Source organism: Strix uralensis, chromosome 15, assembly GCF_047716275.1.
Source record: "Strix uralensis isolate ZFMK-TIS-50842 chromosome 15, bStrUra1, whole genome shotgun sequence".
Lineage (NCBI taxonomy): Eukaryota > Metazoa > Chordata > Aves > Strigiformes > Strigidae > Strix > Strix uralensis.
Window position 1 is genome coordinate 14,166,966 of NC_133986.1, and position 20,542 is coordinate 14,187,507.

The 20,542-nt window shown below is 43.3% G+C and overlaps 1 protein-coding gene across 3 annotated transcripts in view; it reads left to right on the top strand.

Annotated features, from left to right (window-relative positions):
• Positions 1-5,798: 5,798 nt before the first annotated feature.
• The window catches only part of LMO1 (LIM domain only 1), a 64,494-nt gene continuing 49,750 nt past the window's right edge, over positions 5,799-20,542 (top strand). Inside the window, exon 1 of one of the 3 annotated variants that reach the window (XM_074884582.1) lies at positions 5,799-5,853. Coding sequence is in view for 2 of the 3 variants with exons in the window: in XM_074884580.1 (XP_074740681.1) it covers positions 13,858-13,882 (25 nt within the window). In the remaining variant the exon portion in view is untranslated. Of the gene's footprint in view, positions 5,854-8,346; positions 8,461-13,388; positions 13,883-20,542 lie in introns of those variants that run through there. The other 2 variants (XM_074884581.1, XM_074884580.1) reach the window with 2 other exon arrangements.

Here is a 20,542-nt window from a genome sequence, read left to right on the forward strand (position 1 = left end):
TTCTAGCTCTCACTGAGAGAATGATATCATTTCTGTAGTTATCTTTACAGCTTTCAGACTGAGTTTCTCACCTGCTTAAAGAGAACTGTGGCAAGCACTACCACTTCACTCCAGTTATTTTCTTGTTTTAGGATAGCAGTTCTTGCACTTCTGTCATTTGCTGATGGACCAGAATAATGTGAACCTGCCAATCTGATTTCAGTAGTCTTTTCCTAATTTGGTACGGTAATTTGTCATTTTGTTAAAATATCCAACACAGAGCCCTTCCTTAGGTCTAGGGGAGTTGCCACCATTGAGTACAGGGAGTAGGCAAAAGAAGGGACTGTTTTCCATGAGGAATGGACTTGGTGGTCTACAAGCACAAGATCTTCCAGTCTGTCAGCTGTGACCCTGTTATAGCAATCACACACACCCCCTTCCCCAGTGCCTGGCATCACAAGAGAACAAAGGCAGTAGAGGTGGGTTTACATAGGTCTGGATAGAGGAGTTTGGTGCTCTTCCCAAAGCGTCTGTGTAGGCAGCGCCCCGTGTGATACAAACGGGTGTTACAGGTGTGTTGCTGGTGTTACAGGTCTGGGTCTGATGTGCATCTTCCATCACTAAGTAAAGCAAGAAGTGTGTCTTGAAGTCAAACATACCACTGGAGCGGAGTTTCAGTGGTTATTCTCTTTGGGTTGCATCCACACATATGAAGCTACGGTTTGTCAGCATCACTCTGCTGGGCTGCATGCTGTATGTATGTTATGGTTATTCTGTGCTGCTGTAGTATAGACCATTGTAATCAATCTCTGGATGCTCCTAAATTAAGGCAGATCATCTTTTACTCCTAAGAAACCTCCAGAACCCAGCTGCAGCCATAAAGCTGCTTCAAATGCAAGCTGGCTGCAGTTCAGAATTAGGGCCAATATTTTTAACAGCACCAAATTTTGTTGTAGGCCCTCTGGAAGGATTCTGTATATGAAACAAACTGGAGCAAAACCAAAACTGAAGTCCCCTGTGTAGGAAAACAGGTGAAGTTGGCTGTGTTTGAGAAGAGAGATGCATCTCTCATATGTACTACAAATAGTGTCTGATAACATTCATTTGGAATAAAGTGTATCTTTCTTTACTGTTGGCTTATGTTAACAAACACATTATGTCGTGACCTCTTGTGTCTGAGCTGGCATCTAGTAGAACATACCAGCCATATTAATCTAATCAACATAATCAGAAAATAACTTGATATTTTATGTTAGGAATTAAATCATAAGCTCTACCCACTCTGTATGGGCCTGTCCTTCTACATGTATGTCCTTCTACATATTGCCACTGGTGGTTTTTTGTTTGCATTGCAGCAACCTGAGGGTAAATGCAGGGCAAGATCCAAGATAGGAAGGCAAATTGTTTTTGCAAACATGGTAGAGAAAATGTGTGGAATCAAATGCCAATATTAATGCATGACATCTGCTCTCTGCTCCAGTTCTGAGTAAAGTAATCCAGTCCTAATTACACACTGCTGTGCCCTCTACCAGCTAAGGAGAATGGTGCAGCCATTCTTAGTACCGGTATATAAATTTCTTTCTGAATCTGATAGATACATTAGATGCAGGGCAGGCTTTTCATTTTTTGGCTGTCAGTTGCTTTGGGTAGCACAAAGAGAGGGGAGGAGAAAGGTTGCAGCAGGAAAAGATCAAAATCTTCCAAAAAGGACTCTGCTTCTAGAATAAAAATTTTTCCTAGAGAACTTTCCCTGCAGACCTCAATCAATATTATTCTCATCTGAGTGCACATATTATTCATTAAGAAACATTGGCAAGATGTGCACTATAGTGTATACCTTCATTAGAGCCTCCACCTGCCTGCTTTTATCAGAAGATCTTCAGTAACTTTCATCTTCATTGAACTTGTTTCTGTCTTTGGATTGGGAAAGAAATCTTGTAATTTCACAGAATGGGTTTATTTAAAAAAAAAAAAGATAAAATATTAATCTCTTTGGTTTGTGGATGTGTTTTCTCCTCTCACAGTTTAATAGATGAAGAAGATTATCACCATTAGATTCAGACTGAATTGGATGCTGATGAAATCATGTGCAAAACCTAGTCCAGTTCAACAGACCCTCACTGACTGTGGCATGTGAATAGCTGGAATTCCTCCATTGTGTGTTCAGCAGCCATGCCATATCCTTTGTGTGCACCTACTGCTATTGTGAAAGCAGCCATTTTTCTATGGAATCAACATTTTTAAATGATATGTTGTTAGAATGATGCTATGAAGACCTGGCAAATATCACCCATGCCAAGTAGAGTCAGAAGAAGCCACAAAACATGGGGGACACTGGCAGCGTCTTAGGATGTTGTCATCACAAAGAAGTGAGTCCTACATTGGATTTTATATTTTCGATTCATGTATTTCCATCTCTGACTATTCTGTGTCAATTCTGCCTGGTCTCTTCAGCAGCAAGATGGTGAAGAAAGAATCTTACTGAAGACAGGCACTGGGATTTTTGGACAATATATTATGGTCTAGCTCCATGACTGGGACCCCTGTGTGCTGCTGCAGCATAAAGAAGGAACGATAGTGACAGATTACACAGAGCCAGCTCCATGGCTCTGTCTCTGTTCACCCATCTCACATTTGATTAGTCTCTGCCTGACATCAGGCTGGGAGCAATAAGCTCTGATCTTAACAGTGGATGTGGCAGTAAGCCCGAGAGCTCCGTGTGTCACTCCAGAACCAGACGCTGTCTCACTGGATTCCTCCGTAAAACAACTGAGGCAGATGTGTGGATGTCAGATTTGTCTTTCAGGTCTACCTACCACACCCACCAAGGTAAGGAATAAAGGCAGGACTACCCGCAGGAAAACATTGCAGTAGCAATGAACTTTGAAGTGGAGAAGGATATACAGAAAAGTCAATTATTGGTCCAGATGAAAGTGAGAGACATTATAGAAACACCATCACCAGAATTTGCTCATAAAGTTTGGGGTGGATTTTGTTGGGTTTTGTTGGGGGAGGGGGCATTAAGGATTCTTGTCTACTTACTTTAAAGGACTCTGGGAAGTCTGCACAGATACTGCTGTGTGAAGAGGGGGCAGAGTCAGAGTCCATGTGTTGACTTGCTCAGAGAGGTTGGGCTAAAGGTGCGTTCCTGAACTTTTGCTCGACTTCAGTATGAATTGAAATTTTAGATCACTGTTGAGCACTGATTGACCGTACAAGTGGAAGAATGCATCTCGCTGGAGCCTGGGAAAGTCTTGAGAAGTAGGAGAAAGGAGGCTTCTCCTTCAAGGAGGCTTCTCCTCTAAGTATGCTTTCCCTAGAGCCCAGGCGAAGCCAGCCTGTCCAAGATCCTAGTCTGGGCCTCCTCTAAAGCCATTCACTTGGGTCATAGGTTCCTCTGCCTTAGACCTGCCCTCCTCCCCAGCTGTATCAGTACTGGGGAAATGCTGATGGATCTGCAGTGTGTCAAACCCAACCTGATCCTCCAGTACTTGATACCCACTCACAAAACCTTTCTGATGTTGGTTTTTCATGTAGAAAGAAACTTCATGGAGTTCGTTGCAGCTGAGCTGTTCTGGGGGGGCAGAATCTGCCCATTAAACAACTTACGAAACAAGAAGCAGACCAAGAATTTAGGTCTTGCTACTTTTATTTTTCAAAAAATGTTTTTCTTTTTAATTTTGTGCTATGGAGAGCAGCAGCAAAACTTCTGAATAACTGATTTATCCACTGTAAATTTCTCTAAAAGGTCATTACAGATTGTAAAGCCTAATGGCTTAAAGTGCCAACCTTATATCACAGTGGTAAAGAACTCATTCTCTGGAGGTAGTATTTTTGAAGCTTTGCCATTTTTCTTCTATCAAAGGAAATGCTGTATTTTTAACACACTTATTTTTTAAAAAGTAACCTATATTTACAGAAATATTTAACATTCATTTCATGCAAAACAGTAACAGAATCAAGTGATTTATTTTTACAATGTATAGGCAGAGAAGTTAAGTAGATCAAGCAGGAGTTTAGAAATAATTGAGGTATGTAGATCTCAAGTATGTATTTAAGTGGTCTTTTGAACTGCAGCCCATGTTCTGTGTGAACATAACTTTTTAGAGCACTTACGATTTTCCTTCTTTACAAGACTGCTGAATTGCAGTATAAGGTCAGGCCCATGGTCACTCTCTTCCGACACTAGCAAGGTAGGTGCAAGTGATTCTGAAATAGGTAATAACATAGAGATCTTTTGTAGCTAATCTAGTATAGAGCTGTGCGAGTTGTCTTGGTTATTTGTGTGAATTCAAGAAATAAACCCCATGTGTCTAAACTGGCAGACAAAAGTCTCATCTGCTCAGAAATCTGACTTTGGAAATAGCTGCTAAATTCACCATGTGCAGCAGTGGTCTTTGGTATGGCCTGATACTGCCTTCACTGTGGGATTCTGACTAGCACATGACTTAATCACCTTCTCTTTTTTGTTTTGATTTTTTTTTTCTCCTGTCAGCTGAAAGATAAAATAAAAAACATATTAACCTCCCTGATGAAGCTTTATAATTCCCAACACTGAAACATTAACCAACTCCTTAATTAAGAGAGACTGAAAGTAGAAGAATGCTTTTATGTCATTAGCTGGTTTTTGCTCCAGTCATCTGCCTCATTCAAGCATAGGATAATATGAAACCTCACGGGTCTGCTAAAGGCCTGACTTAAGTATATTGCAGACTTCCTTTGCAATTTAATGGGAACGGCACGTTGTTCTTAAGAAACTTCATTTTCTCTTGCTCATGTTCCAGACTAGCAAAAGAAAAGTAAGAGCAGCTAGTGAGCAAGGACCTCAAGGTAGACCCAGAGGTCTAGGCCCTAGCCCTGACTGCAGCACATAGGTGTTTTTATTCCTGTGTGCCTCTTCCCTCCTGCACCAGGAATATCAGGAATTAGTATTAGACCAGAAGCTTTCCAAGGCAGAGCACAGCTGTTCTCTTTTAGCTGTAGTTTCTGCAGTACTGAGCATGATGACTTCTCAGAACTGCCTAGACAGGGCTTGTGTAAGGTACCATAACTGAGTGAGTAGCAGTGCACGTTAATGATAAACTGGCACCTCAGCGACGGTGTTGTCTGGTCCTTCTCCAGCAGCGAGCTGCTATAGCGCTTTGCTCCAGAGAATGGAGGGTCGGGGAACTGAGGCTTATTCCCAGTTCTGCCACGGATCTGTGTCGAGCTTTCCCAGTCACTCGTTATGCCCGTTGCCTATGTAAGCGCTTTTCAAAGGAGTGATCTAGCTGTTCCTCTCTAGTGCCAAGGTACTAAAACATAAATGTGGTAAAATTCTTTGTATGAGATTTCTAATCTACTTGGTGAAGGAGGCTCAAAAATTACTGAAACTTGCTCACTTCTCTGAAATGACTCGCTGAACAGATATAATTGAAAACCATGCAGAAAAATGCTTCACCACACTGTAAAAAAGTCATTTACCTATAGTGGGGACCTTTACACTGGGGTTCATCCCTTCATCTCATTAAAGCTGTAAACCTAAAAATCCCCATAACTGTTAACTGTAGGATTACAGCAGACTCTTCAAACTGCAGGATGCATGTTTGGGAATGGAATGTTTGGGGGTTTGTACTTTTTTGCATTATTTTTCTCCCCTTGTGTGATGTTCCCTCATGCGCATGCATATGTGCAAATTTCTCTCTTCTTTTTCCCTCCACCTCTTTCTTTTTCATCTCCAGTGACCACATCTCTCTCAGCTCAAGTGTGAACTGTATCCTTCTTAGGAAGGATACCAAAGTCAACATCTGTTTCCTTAGTTTTTTCCTGTTCTACCCTTGGCATCCCATCAGTGACCTTGAGCTTCAGGGCATGCAGACAAACGCCTGCTACTCGGTAAGTCTGTGTTTAGATGAAACTGCATCACCCCTGTAGCAAACTCAGAATTAAAGCTCGAGAGTTGCATACTGAGATCCCGAGATTCTGGCTTTGCACTCATAAGTCTCCTTGGCCACGGTGAGAAAAGAAATGGGCTCGAGGACCAAAAGTACACTCAGAAATGAGTCAATGCATGATGTTCTCCAGGGTCGGTATTTTTCAAGTGCTGCTGTGTTCTTTCAGAAAAAAAAAAAAAAAAAAATTCATCGAGATGGATGGACCAAGTTCCTGTGGGTGCAATATGTGCCATACAGTGGAAATTAAAGACCAGAGAATTAAGAGGGTTTGTTGTGTTACAAAGCTGAAGGCATTTTTATCCTTATATGTGTGTACTCACAGAAGAACATACTGCACTAATGAAACACAACTTTATGTTCCCAGTCATATTTATGCTGGCAAGAAATGAGTGTAACTCAGTAAGTTTGTTGCCAAGCAAGCGTAGCTATGGGGTTTTTTTTGGTGGGGGAGAAGAAGAGGTGTTTGTGGGGTCTTCCCCCCCCCCTTGGCTTTACCTGATGTGTACGAGGTGAGCTTTAAAGAGAGTGGGTAGCATTGCCAAACAAGCAAGTTTAATCATGGCTGTCTTGACATAGGTGGATGTGAAGATGGGGAACTGGGGAGACAGTAGTTCCCATGAGGTGATGTGCAGCATTTCTCCCCCGAAATCTATCAGAAATTGTCTGTCTCCCCTCAAGGGGAACCAGCCCGAACAAAAGTCCAAAAAAGACAACATGGGGGGACCTAAATAAAAGCTAATAGATGAACTGAGCTAATATTAGTTTCCTGATATATAAAGTCAAATGGATTAATGGATCAGCTCATGCATTGCCTAAGGAAACAAAAAGAAAATCTTCAATACTTCTGTGCGCGTTGAGGACATGAAAAATAAAGGTCTTTAGAAAGTAAAAACCTAATTTGGGGGAATCAATTACTACTACTTTTTTCTTACCTTTTTTTTTAATCTAAAGGAGGTTCACACAGAGGTAAAATTTGGGTAACACACAAGCCAGAAGTCACAAGTCTCAGATACTACAATGATGGTCAATCTCAGTTTGTATCAGTCTTGCCTCGGCTCTTTTCAGCAGTCCAGCTTCAGCTAATGGAAATCAAGCCCAGTATGGTAAATGTAGGAAGCAAGTACATCAATAGTGGGCACTGACATTAATTCAAATAGTAAACAATTCAGAACTGTTCCCAGTACATACTAGCTTAAGTATCATTTTACCTGCTGCTTCAGAGGGCCACTTCTTTCACAGCTTTTTAAAAGTACAGAAGATTGTCTGCCACAGAGTTTTCTGCTTTGGTAAACAAAACTATTTGCAAATTCTGCTTTGCTCCCCATCAGTCCTATATACTTTTTTCTTTCTGGATTTGGTTGCAAGCACTTTCACTCTAGAACTGCCACCATTGCAATGCCAATCTGTTGTCTACTTTAAAAAAAAAAAAAAAAAAAAAGTGGGGCAGACGGGGCAAGTTTAGCAAAGGGGGGATGGGGGAATAATCTAATGCAAAGGTAGAAAGAAAATTGAGCTTATTTATACAGTAACACGTGTGTTAGAGTAATTCCTCCCTTCCTAGGCTATACGCTCCCCCATTTTCTCTCTCACACACGTATATACACACACACTTTAACTGTGCTTTTGTGTTTTGTCAGAATTAATGAGAAAAGTTCCCTTGCCCTAGGGGTAATTAGTGTCCTTGGAGTTAAATAAGCTAATACTTAGACACCTCTGGCACAGGCAATTATGTTTGTGTATTGAATAATTGATTCAAAGAGGGGGGGAAGGGGCTGCTAATCAGATCTGAGCATAATGAATTGATTTAATTAACAGGGGAATCTGAGGGTCCCTGGGAAATGTGTGCATTTATTCAGCAGCAGGAGAGAGTGCAAAGCACATAAATTGAGAGAGCGAGCGAGCGAGTGAGGCAGGCGGCAAGTGCTTTTGCTTTCAGTGATAGGTTCACATCTTTCCTCCCTCCCACCCCCCTTCCTTTGAATATAATTTTAGATTTAGAGTGAAATCAAGAGAAAAGCACTTTAGAAGCCTGGAAAGCTCGTGCAGTAGCAGCAGCAAAGGGGGGAGAGGTTGTGAGCTCTCACACGCGATTACATTAAGACAATTTTTGACAGCGCAGGTCGGGAAAGGACGGAGCTGGGGAACCAGCCCCCGATATTGGTCCTCCCTTACCTTTTTTCTCTTCCCCCACCCCCCCCTTCTTCTTTTTTAATATCTAAACTGGCACTCGAGCTGCAGCGGCGGGGCCGGGGGCGAGGCGGCTGGTGCATCAGCCCGGCTCCAGCTCTCCGGCGCCCAGCGCCACCGTAGCCCGCCGCGGCCCCGCTCCAAACTCGCGTCCCGGGGCAGCGCCGGGGCGGCCGCGCCGCTGCCCCCCCGCCTCGGCAGCGCCCGGCTCCGCTCCGCTCCCCGGCCCGGCCCGGCGCGGGCCTCGCCTCCCCCGGAGCCGCGCCGCGGCGGCTGGAGGGGGAGCGCCCCAAGGAGCCGGAGAGGCGGCGGCGGCGGCCGCCCTCGGCGCCCGGGACAATGGTGCTGGACAAGGAGGACGGTAGGTGGGAGCGGGGGCGCGGGGCCCCGCCGCCAACTCCGCCCGGGCGCCCCGGCGGCGGGAGGCGGCGGGCGGGGAGGGGGGTGCGTGGGGGGAGGACACGGGAGCGGGCCCGGCGAGAGCTGCCCCGCGCCGCGGCAGGGCGCTGTGCCCGGCCCGGCCCGCACCGCCCCGCGGGTACCGGAGCCCCCGCCCGCCGCCTCACCAAGGCGAGCGCGGCCGGGACGGTGCCCCCCCCCCCCCCCCTCCCCGCCGCCCCCGGGGCCGCTCCCCGCCCGGGGCCGCCGCCGCCGCCGTTCCCAGGCCGGGCGGTGCGGGCTCTGCCCGCCGTGCGGCGTGGTGCGGCGGGGACCGCGCTGGGGACGGCAGCGGCTCGGCCCCGGGGAGCGCTGCGGCCAGCGGGGAAGTGCCTGACGCCTGCAGCCCTGTCACCGGGCCCGCCATCAGCTCTGGTGGCCTCCGCGTCTGTCACCACCGGGCCAACTTCGGTGGCATCCGAGGCTGTGCCGTGCCGAAACGCCGCCCGGCGCTCCCATTGCAGGCAGCGCTGCCTTCCGTGCTTGCGGAAATTGCCATAAAATGTCTCTCGCTCGGGCTGGCGGGGGGCTTTAACTCGGAAAAGTGGATACCGGGCTGAAGAGGCGAGTGGGAGATGCTTTCCTTTGCTGTTTCCCCCCCCCACACACACCCTGTTTCTCTACCTCTTCTCCCTCCACCCTCCCCTTTTCTTTTGATCTGGAGTTTCTGCTTCAGAAAGGTGAGAGTCCGCCTGCCGCCACACTACAGAGTCAGACGGGGCACGAAGAGAAACCCCGGGCTCGCTTGTGCGATCCGGCTGTGTGGGAGGGGGCCGAAGCGCTGACAACTGGAAGGTTAAATGCTCGCTGCCCCAGAGAGGTGCGTGGGGAGGGAGCTTGCTGCAAACTCGTCACATGCCTCTGGGCTGAGAAGCCCTCTCCCAGCGCCTTTTCTTCCTCCAGTTTCTTGAAGCCCTCTGAAGTAAACTGATGTAGTGTTATTAATGGGGTCTATAATGCTCCGGTCGAAAGCGCGTGTGTTGGAGAAGGGGGAATGAACTTATCTAACTGGTCAGCGAGATAACAGCAGAAAGACTTTTCTCATTCCTCACCCGCTGTGCACAAAGGTAAAAGGGTTAAGTAATGACAGAGGAATTAAGCAAGGGTTATTTCTTACTGGTATGTGGAGCAAGGTTTGTGTTTCTCTCTGACCTCACTTTTGGGGGTGACCAGCATTGCGAGAGTCCCCTGAATTTTGCTTGACCTTTGGAGGAAAAGGGAGGAAAGGCTTTTAACATCTCCATTAATACCCTTTAATAATAACAATAACTGGGTGATATCTTAATCCCAGTGCCTCTCTGTCGGAGGGTGCCTGCCAACCTGTATCCGTTTCAATCTGATTGACGGCCTAACAGCAGGATGCTGCCTCCATCGCGGAAGCGAGAGGCGCAGGTGAGCTGGGAGGAAAAGCGGAGATCTGAAGAGGGTTTCCTAATAGGGGTATTTGGGTCCTTTCAAGTGTCGCAGACGTACTCATTAAACACAAGGAGCTCTGGACCGGGGTGATGGTGATGTAAGGAAATGAAACTAGAACCATTGATTATCGAGACAGTTCTCAACAGCCTCCTTCCAGGAGATCTTATGAGTGGCCGTATAAAAGGGAATAATGGTGGCGATGGCAGAGGTAAAGAGGAAATTAGTGCGGGGTTCACTTAAAAAGGAGTAAAGTAGGAAACAAAGCCCTGATGAGAGGGATGTGGAGATCAGAGCAACAAACTGGTAATGCCTGGGAGTCTCCTGTGCTGTTGATGGAGTAGTTATGCTCAAGGAGAAATTATGCTTACTTTTAAAAGTGCACTGGAGAAATTGGCAACAGGAGGTGAGATTGAGAGAAGAAACTCTCTTTTACGAAGAGGTTATTTTACCTTTACGTTTCTTTCTGCCTGATTCAAATGGGCTCCACTTGCCCGCTCATCTGTGAATGTTAAAAGGGGATGCTGGACCTGCATAGGTTACAAATGGACTAAAATGGAAGCTTTTGCTAACTAAACCAATTCCTTTTGAAATCAAGCTTGAATGAGCTTGTTAATAAAAATGGGTCTGTTTTACTCCCATAAATGGTTCTTTTTTTTTTTTTTTTTCCCTTCCTAGAGGCCAGTCTGATTTCTACCATCTAAAAATCCTAATGTTATGGCTAGTATCCAGTTCTCCCCTTGATTTTAAGAGGCTTTGCCATGTGGGGGGTTTTTTTGAGGGGTTTTCTTCTTTTGAAGTCTCTGGCAGCAGTGGGGGTATTCATAGTTATTACTGTGTGGAAAAGGCAGGATTTCAGAAACATTCCCCCCCAGTAGTCCTGGTGCATCACAAGGAGGACGCTTGCTGCCAGGTAGGTAGAGGTTGCAATGTGCTCCTTGCTTTTGCATCCCTGAAGGCTACTTGGCAAGCTGGGCCGTGGCCATGGCCTCAGAGGCAGCCACCCGCTCTTCCAGCTCCGGGTTGGGGCTGTAACGGTGCCTTCGTGTGACACCAGTGTCACCCAGGAAGTCTAATAACGGCTATACAGCTTTGTGAGTGAAAAGCTTCCTTGGCAAGCACGCTCCGTGGTGCCGGGAGAAGTAGTAGAGATGCAGTAATACTTTTCTGTGCTCTTTACAGATATCATTGAGGATGAAGGGGTAGACTGAAAAAATAACAACAATAATAATGTTTTTGACTTGATGTGTTGTGGCACTATGTCAAGTTTTGTCAGGGACATAACATCATTTTGTATGTTTGAAGTGACATAATATAACTTGACTGATGCAACATGACTTGATATTAGAAAATACCATTTTACAGTGGAACTTTGGCAAATATCTTCCCGAAACAAATGTTAGGAGCTGCGAGAAGAGAGACAGAGGGGAAAAAAAGAGAAAGGTTGAGAGTGAAAAACTTCAAGGTTTGCATTTTAGTCAGTTCCACTGCGTAAATCACTGCTGAATTTGCTGTGGGCAAGCCAACCTACGCACCGTGCAGCGCATTTATAAATTTCAAGATAATGAGAGTTAAGATATTTTTCAAATACATAAATGTTTTGATTGTAAAGACCAGATTTCTGCTTCAAAAAGTAAACTAACATCAGGTATCATGATTAATTCCAACAGATTGTGTTAATTGTAGTTGACTTTAATTGCTGTACAAATGTGTTGGGGGTTAGAAAACTTTTTTTATTGTTGGTGTGTGAAATGAGTAAGCAGATAAAGCATTTAAAAATATCTGTTTGCAAAGGGAGTAATCCAGCCTGTATGACATGATGAAGCAGTAAAGGAATAAACTGTACATTGATCCGGTACTGCGTATTTTTTTACAAGTGCATTACGTCTGCTAGTTTGCTCTGCCACAGAAGTCAGCTGCGATAGACAATGGCTCACTTCATTTTTATCAAGAACCTGCCTTTCTTGTAATTACCAAATAGTGTAAGTTTAAATGTACCATATACCTGGGGGTAAGTTTGCCCTCTTTGAAGGTGATAGGATTGAAAAGTAGGTAAACAGAAAGATGGAACATTTTTGGAGTTCACCGTGTTCTGATGGAGGCCAATAGTATATTAGAAGTATTAAAATACCTCAGATTTAGAAAAGCCTGTGTTTTTGTTAGTTTTTACACTGATGCTTTTAACTATTAGACCTTAATCTTTGGGATAAAGTCCTCCTTTCTAGCTTGTGATACTTCTTAAAATAAAATGATTATTTATGGTGGTTGCACTCTTATGCTAAAATACATATTCAACGCTTGCAAACTAGTATCACTAGGAAACAGGAGTTGTTCAAAGTACTAGATGAAAACGGTTCAATGTAGAATGATACATTTAACATCAAATATGCTCAAGCACTGTTAGGATTAAGTATTCTGAATGAAGGGGGAAGGAAAAGCCACTTCAGCTGGGGATAAGGAATCTAATTAAAAATCAGTATTAAGGATATATAACTTGAGCCCGCTATCATGCTTTTTAGAGTACCGCTGTATCAGTTGTAAAGGGGAGGAAGAAGTGTCATTAAAGCAGGAATGAAATGTTTTCTCGGATTAGAAGACAGAGATGAGTGAAATGGTGCTGTTGATCTTGGTGGCGAAGCGTCTGATCCCGCAGTCCTTCCCAGCGCCATTGGAGACAACAGATGACTGGTCTGAATAAGGACTGTGAGTTGCGAGAGGAAGGATAAAAGACGTGGCCCCAAGTTGTCACTTTATATTTGGGCGTTGATGGCATCCCTGAAAAGTGGCGCAAACCTGTAAGGGTTTGTACCGCCTTTGATTTGTTAAATTCATTTTAATATCGACCCGGCGAAAATGGAGCTATATTCTCCAGAGCATTCCCTGAAACTAATACGTACATGTGAAAACAAACCCAAAATGTTTGTACAGAAAATTAGTATCAAGTTTTAGGTCGCGCCAGATGTGTGAAATCTAGCTGCGAGTAGCAGGGCTGGTGGAAGGCGGCCGGGGCCGCATCAGCCGCGGGGAGGCTGGAGTCTCTGCCCCGCCGGGAGCTGCGGGGGGCTTCGGGCAGAGCCCCCGCTCTTGGGGAGCCCGGCGGGGGGAGCGGCCCCGCTTCGGAGCAGCGCGCTGATGAGCGCGGCTTGACCAGCGCGGCTGCGGGGGGCAGCCAGCCGAGCTCGGGGCCGGGGCTCTCCCTGCCGGGGCTCCCGGGCCCCCCCGGGCGGGGGGAGCCGCGGCTGGCGGTACCTGGCGGCGGAGGGGCCGGGCTGGCTGCAGGTGGTGCTGCTGAGCCGGGAAGGCTGCGGCTCGCCAGGAAACCCTGACAGGAGACGGAGAGGGGGCCCTGGGAAATACGTGCATTTATTCAATAGCAAGTGTGCAAAGCTCACCAATTGAGAGACGGAGGCAGCCGTAGTCAGGCTTAGGTATCCTACCCTCTCTGAATATAATTTTAGATCTAGATTCAGCTTAAATCCAAAGGGAAAACACTTTATAAGGTTGAAAGCTGCGTAGTTGCAACAGCCGGGGTTATGAGCTATCAAATGCAATTACATTAAAATAGATTATACTGTGTAAATTGAGCCATTTAGAAGGTGAGAACCAAAGAAACAGCTCTGATCCCCCTTCTTTCTAAATTGCAGTTTTAGTTCCTTGCAATTCTGAGGCACAAAAGTAGGTGAGACTGCTTTTGTATCTGCAAAGTGCTTTATTTCTGAGTGTAATTCTAACTGAGTGCAATCTAGGTTAAAAGCTGGACAACTGGGTAATTAGAGCTCACTTGCTGCTAAAGGACGATCAGCTGTACCGTAGCTCATTTGTGTTCCCAGAGACTTGTTCTCCTCTCCCCTGAGCGGAGGCTGCTGGAGAAGAAGCATCTGTCCCCGGACTTTTCTTGATTGCGGAGATGATGGTGCTGGACAAGGAGGACGGTAGGTGGGCTGAGAATGTGTAAGCCTGTGCTTGGTGTCTTCTGTGTGCTGCTAACATAGAAATAAATAGTTTTGAAACAGATGCGCACTGTGCATATCGGAGTGCTCTGCTTTCAGCTTCTGATATTTTTCTCTTGCATTGGTAAAAGCATGCTTGCTCTTTATTTTCTTTTTTTTTAATCTCTTCTCTGGCATGATCGAACTAGTCGAGGAGGGTTTACCCCAGGCTCTGTTTGCTGAAGGACATAGCAGAAACAGCTTGATTTGGGGATTTTTTTAATATCTATTTAGATTTCTCTTTCTACAAGTTACTCTAATACATCCATTTTAGCCTGTTTGTTTTAACAGCTTTTATTGTAAATCTAATTTTAAGATTTTCTTTCCTTTCCATTGCATGTCATTTGGGTCTCTTTAATGTGCGCCTGTAATATCTATTTCTCACAGCTTTTCTTCATAGCTATAAACATAATGACAATAAGCTAATAAGCTGCTCTGGCAAAAAAGCATTGGCTTATTCTGAGAGTTTACTCCCTGCTCTAAATGGCAGAAGTGGAGGTTCATTTGGGAGGTAATTTAATTAATGAAGCTGAAGGAGAGCTTGACTTATTTCAGGACCTCACATATACTTATTTTTCTAAAGTTGACTAGTCCTTATCAAGGTTGACTAAGGGATACAAATTGATGTAAAGAATAATAGATAGCGTTAGTTGGTAGTTTGAACGACCTGATGCCTTCTTTAGCACGTTGCCTACCAGGGTGTGCAACTGAACTGCTCAGTCACCAGTAGTTTCTAGGACAAATATGGTAAGTCTAATCACAACTTTTTAATGAGATTTTTCGAAGGCTGCTTTGTGGCTTGGGTCTTTCTTCATAGCTTGTACACTGTAAGCAAAGATTAAAACTGAGGCAGAGCAGAATGCTTCTGTAGCCATCCAGGTGGACTTCCATCGATGGCGCTGCCTCTTGCCAGAGACCTCCACCTTGGCGGCACTTTGTGTATTGAAAGTGGGAACTATACCTTAACTTTTAACACACATTTGTAGCTATTATCTCCTTGTTTCATTTCACCTTTGTAAATGTATGAAGTGTGCCGTGTAATGGGTGTGTTGCTGGATTCTCTGATCTTTTAATTTATTTTTTTTTTTAGAAATCTCTTTAAATGTAAAAAAAAAAAAATAGGCAGTTGTCATTTGGAAGTAGAAGAAATTACTGAATATTTGCAAGACAGGAAACAGCTTTTCGCAGGGAGCCAAAGAGCTTGGAGAAATTGGAAGTTAGGCATTTTGGCAGCAGCATTGATTTTACTTGAATATATGTATTGCTTTTTTAAAATATTTATGAGAGAAATAACTTGTAATTCAAAGTCTCTTGCTTTCCTGTGTCAGATTGGTGCTAATCATGTATTGTGAATAGTACTGAAAGCTGCTCAATGCTAATAAGTTCGAGTGATATGATTTTTGTTCCTCAACCCATATCTGTCTTCTGGTATTTTAAAACTGAATTAATACTGTACTGGAGGATAATTGGGAAAGGCGGCTTGACTATTGAAAATAATGGATGGATGCTTACTTACAACCAAAGGTCGTCTACTGAAGTTTCTCTTCTCCCTCTCCCTGCCTTGCCTCCCAAAAAAGGGTGAGGGCGGAATACAACCCAGTATTTTTACATCTAGCATTTTGAGGTCTTTACTTCATTTTGATTTCTAAAATTATCAATCTGGTCTATTTGCGTGTGTAGAATCTGAATCTAGTTTCTGGAATGGGATGTGAGGTTTTGTTTCATTCTGATGCGAAGCACTTGGGACAATGGAAAAATGTGAATTGACTTTTCACAAAGATTTTACACCTTTAAAATATGAGACCAAGCAGAAATGCATCATTATCAGTGCCCTCTTATATGCAGATTCAATCAAATTTTGACTAAGAGTTGACCAATGTGGGGTCAGTGCCCGTGATAAATTGCCTTGCCCTTCTGAATATATCCTGTGCTAATGAAGTTGGCACCCTAAAACTGTGAAATATTCAGGGGAAAAAAAAAAAACATCCCAGGCTTTATTTCTTGTTGGGATCTCATAAGTTTCTGTTAACACAGTAGAACTTAAAAAAAAAAAAAAAAAGTAGATGTGAAGCATCTGTTACACATCTTCTAGATCAGCTTTGCAGTTGACTGGACTGTGGATAAAAGACACGCTAAGTGGTTGAGTATTGCTTATGCTGGGAAAACAAATGAAGCTAACAGGGTTTCAAAGGCTTTGAAGCGGAGTCACTCTCAGAGGTGTTCAGTTGTTTTCTTTGGCAATATAAGTTGAAGCAAGCTAGTTTACTTTATTAGAGGCATAAGGCTGCTCTTGTAACCTTCCTCTGACTAAGATGAATTTGGCTGATTGACCTTATTTCTTTCTGGACCACACGTGTTGTGCTGGGTTTGGGGTTTTTTTGTTTTTACCCCTCTTTAGGACTCATCTCTTTTAAAGGACAGCAGCATTTTCCATAGTTTGTTAAATCTTCCTTTTCAATTTGTGTTTCCCTAGAGAACTATGTTCTGCTATGATGGAGCAATGCAAATCAAGTAGAATAGCCCAAATTAATTCTTCACATTGGCGGCAGTACGATTGCCTGCATGGAATCAATAATGCATCATGGAGGGATCAAATTTTGGAGTATAATGTGTGAATAATGCTTGACACAAAACAAAAATTCAGTCATCATAATAGCAATTAGGAAAAAGCTGCAGCTTATCCCAGCTGTAATCTCTGTTAACAATGAAGCACAGCCTGGTAATCAGCATGTATGGTATGAAATACACTAATAGAAATCACGGCTCTTTGTTATGTGTGTGGGGGGTGAAAGTTTCCTTTTAGCTAACTTGTACTGTGTTAACTAGACATAGTATCCTTCAACCAAATTATTGAGTGTCTGTGCACTTGTAAAAACACTGATCAGCTGTGTGTTCGTCCCGATGTTTGCATAGACAGTAACACCCCAAATCACGGATCCTTTGTGTTTTCAAGCAGAACTCTGATTAAAAGGATTGCAAGAGTAGGCCAAGTAAATAATATATTGGAGGACTCCATTAAACATGTACCCATATACAAACCTTGGGTTTTATTTTAAAAAATATTCCATAATTTCTTTAGAAATGAAAAGAAAAATACAGATATTCAGTGGTTGTGTGCACTGGGGTTGGAGAATGGGTCTTAGGTTGATGGGAGGTATTCAGGGCAATGAATATTAGGTAATTTGAAACTGGATTAGTAGCAGCAGTTGGGTTCCCTGTTGTGTAAGAACCCATCTTACCCTGCACAGAAGGAAAGAAAAGCAACATTTGGAATTAGAAAAGCAGTGAAATTGATTGTATAATGGCGGTCGCAGGAATGGTGCCACAGTGCCCTAGCCAGGACAGCAGAGCTGTGAGCTGACTTCACAGATGAGTATGCCAGCTCCCATATGGGGGTACCTATAGGTAGATGGATATGGAGAGATATCTACCTTCAGCAGGATAGGTCCTGACAGTCTGCTTCTGTTAAAAATCATCATAGGCACAAAAATAAAGCATGTCCAGGTTGTACATAAGCCTAATATGAAATAGTGCCATATAGGAAGAAGAGCTGTTCTACGTGCTGCTGGTATCTTGTTTTCTTTTTAACATACCTTTCTCAGATATACCTGTTGAAGAATTATACAAAGAGAGAGGAGGGGAAAATGGCAGGGTGGCTTCTTCCTCACATGACATGGAATTGAATTTTTCTGTTGCCTAATATTCCTGAAGCTGCCTCTTCCCCCCCCCTCCATGCCCTTCTACCTTGGACCTTCTCTGTGGTCCAACACTGTCTGGCTTCCCATTTAAAAAGAAACACTACACATCTTCCCAGACATCAGCTTATTCAAAGAATGCTTGATTCAGGTCACCAAAGACCCTGTATTTACCTATTTATTGGATTTTGAGGGCTTGATCTTGACACACATAGTCAGTGTAATTTCAGAGGCTTGGTCTGGCTTTAGTTCATGACACTGTCTCCTTTTGTGACTCAAATGTACAGCAGTGGATTAATGTATTTATGAAGAGGAGGCAGAAGGTTGTAAAAGCAGGAATGAGGCTAGAGCACACTTGGCAGCAGAATAAACCACGAGACTCTGTTTGGCCAGAAATTACAAAAAAAATTTTAAAACCCCAAATAATTTGGAATGTTTCTCCAAAGACTGACCAAGTGAGGAGCTAGAGGTGCCCTCCATTCCTGGAAATGGCAAATACAGAGACATGAAAGTACTGCAAGATAGTAATTGCCTAAACCTTTTCAAGAAATGGAAGGTTCTGTGGTTGGAGCACTGATAACCTAGATCTCTATTTAGTGAAATCTCACCCTATGGGGAGAAGGGGAGTGAAAGGAGTTAGCAGGCCTAATAGGAGCGAACTACTTTGTAGAGGAGTACTCCTGCCAGGCAATCAAATAGTTCTTAGTGTTTGCTCAGACTGGGTAGGCATCTGTATGTATAGGTCATCATTCTTCGTTCCCAGATGCTGGTGAGATGTGATAGTTCTCTCATTGACATAACAAGTGTTAAAACAGTGTAGGAACATTTTTCAGCTTGGGTAATAGGGTAAAGGAAGAAGCTAGTTCTTGGAAATGAGTTTGCTCTAATTTTGGTTTAATACAGTAGAAAGGATGCTTGTTACTCTGGCAGTGGAACATAATTTGTCTTCTTTGGAGTTAGTGTTAAATTTTATTATCTTTAATAGATACAATGTGAACATGTCAGCCTGTTTGTCATAGCCATTCTGAAAATGCTCTCTTATGGTAGAATCTTCGGAAAAATTCCTTTTAAGAGCAGTGCATTATTAATAAAGTAATCCATTAGGTCTGGTGATAAAGGGTCACAGCAGAGTCTGAAATACGTTTCTTAAATGGTTAAGAAATTTATCATGGTTGGAGGATTAATTGATTTCATTTGGAGGCTTTCTTAAGGTTTTCAGGCTTTGTGTTTGGAGATGGTCTTACTCTCTTTGCAAATGTGCTTGCTGCTCAAAGTTTTGCTTCGCTGTCATTAGCATGAACTATTACATTTCTGCTAAAGGCAAACTGTTCTTTTAGCATTATGACTGATTGCATCTGTGAGGAATCTTACTTAGGTAAAGAATATGAAAGTTTATGGCAAATAAGGTATTTTACTTGAAATCAATTCAAAATCAGAATAATGGTATCAAGCATTAAGTGTTGCGGTGTAAGAATAAAAAAGGCACTGCAGATGCTGCTAAATGCTGAACTATAAAACTCTAATGGGTCTATATCTTTTTAAAATTGGACAGAACTGTCATCATTTAGAATACATAGACATTGTTTTAAACCGTATAGAAATCACTGCCCCCAACTTCAATAATGTGCGTAACTGTTGCCAGGGAATGATTTATTCAGTGAATGTAGCTCCTATTCACTGAAGACTTGGGGGTGGAGGGAAGGGCGATTTAAAATGAAAGTTGTTCACTATTAGATTAACATAATTAAACCTATAGATGGTCTGAGAACAATTCACTGCAGCTACTGTTTTTTAATTCTCAGTGTGTAAGTGTGTGTTTTCTCTGTCCTCCAACAGGATGACTCCCAAGCCCAAGTTTTCAAGCACGATGTTGGGTGCTATCTGTGCAAACAGATGCTCAACTCTCCTTTCCAGTGAACATTCTTGCAAACTAGTTTCTTCATACATTGCACATCAAAGCAGATAATGGATGCTGTTGTCCAAATTTAGAGGTTTTTTAATTTCATTGAACATTTCTGAAGTCTTTACGCCAGTGTTCAGAGTTCCTTGCATGCTAATCAAACTCTGAAAGGGTGATTTGGGCAGTGGAAGTAATATTTGCCTTCTTTTTAAACTGTTGATTTCAACAGTTCTAGTTTTTCTTAAAGAAAAGGTGGATGATTGTTGCATATTCATGACTGAACTGCAGAGAACTTGGACCAGAATTAAACAATTAACCCTCTCACCAATGTAAACATCCATTTGAGTGGAAGCCAGGGATGTTCCTACTCAGTTTATTATGGATCTGAGATATAGAAATGTATTCCAGAGGACTGTGTTTCTAATAAATAAAAAGGCATAATGAGAATGTAACTGGGAAGGAAGACAAAAGCAGCCATGCTTTAAATTGTTAATGATGGTGCCAGTGGCTGCAGCTTTACCACAGCTGTTTAAATTGATCAGCTAGTGAAAATGTTTTGTTTTGGCATTTTCCCTGCATGTGCAACTCTTTCGAAGGGACTTCTGGAAGCTTTTCAAAGGGGAATCATGATCTTTTTTTAAACCAGGCCTAGAACACCAGAGTTTCCAGTATTTTGGAATCCAATACTTAAGGATGCAGTTCAGTTTTTCTTTTGTAAAGTTTTTGGCTGATGAGCCATTTGCTTTCCCCTAAATTTCCTTTACCACTCTTCTTTATTTTTTTTTTTCTTCCCCCTCCAAAAATATTGCAAACTACTTGCTACCCAAAAGAGATGAGGCAGCAGCACACTTCCTAGCTCTCCTTTTTTCCCCCGTCTCCCCTATTTCCCCGGGCGCTACTGAGCTTGATCAGAAAAGCAGAAAGGTGCTATGTCAATTTGCTATGCATCTTTTGGTCAAGCATCCAGTGTGAAATTGTTCTGTAAAATGTACTTTTTCAGAGGGAACT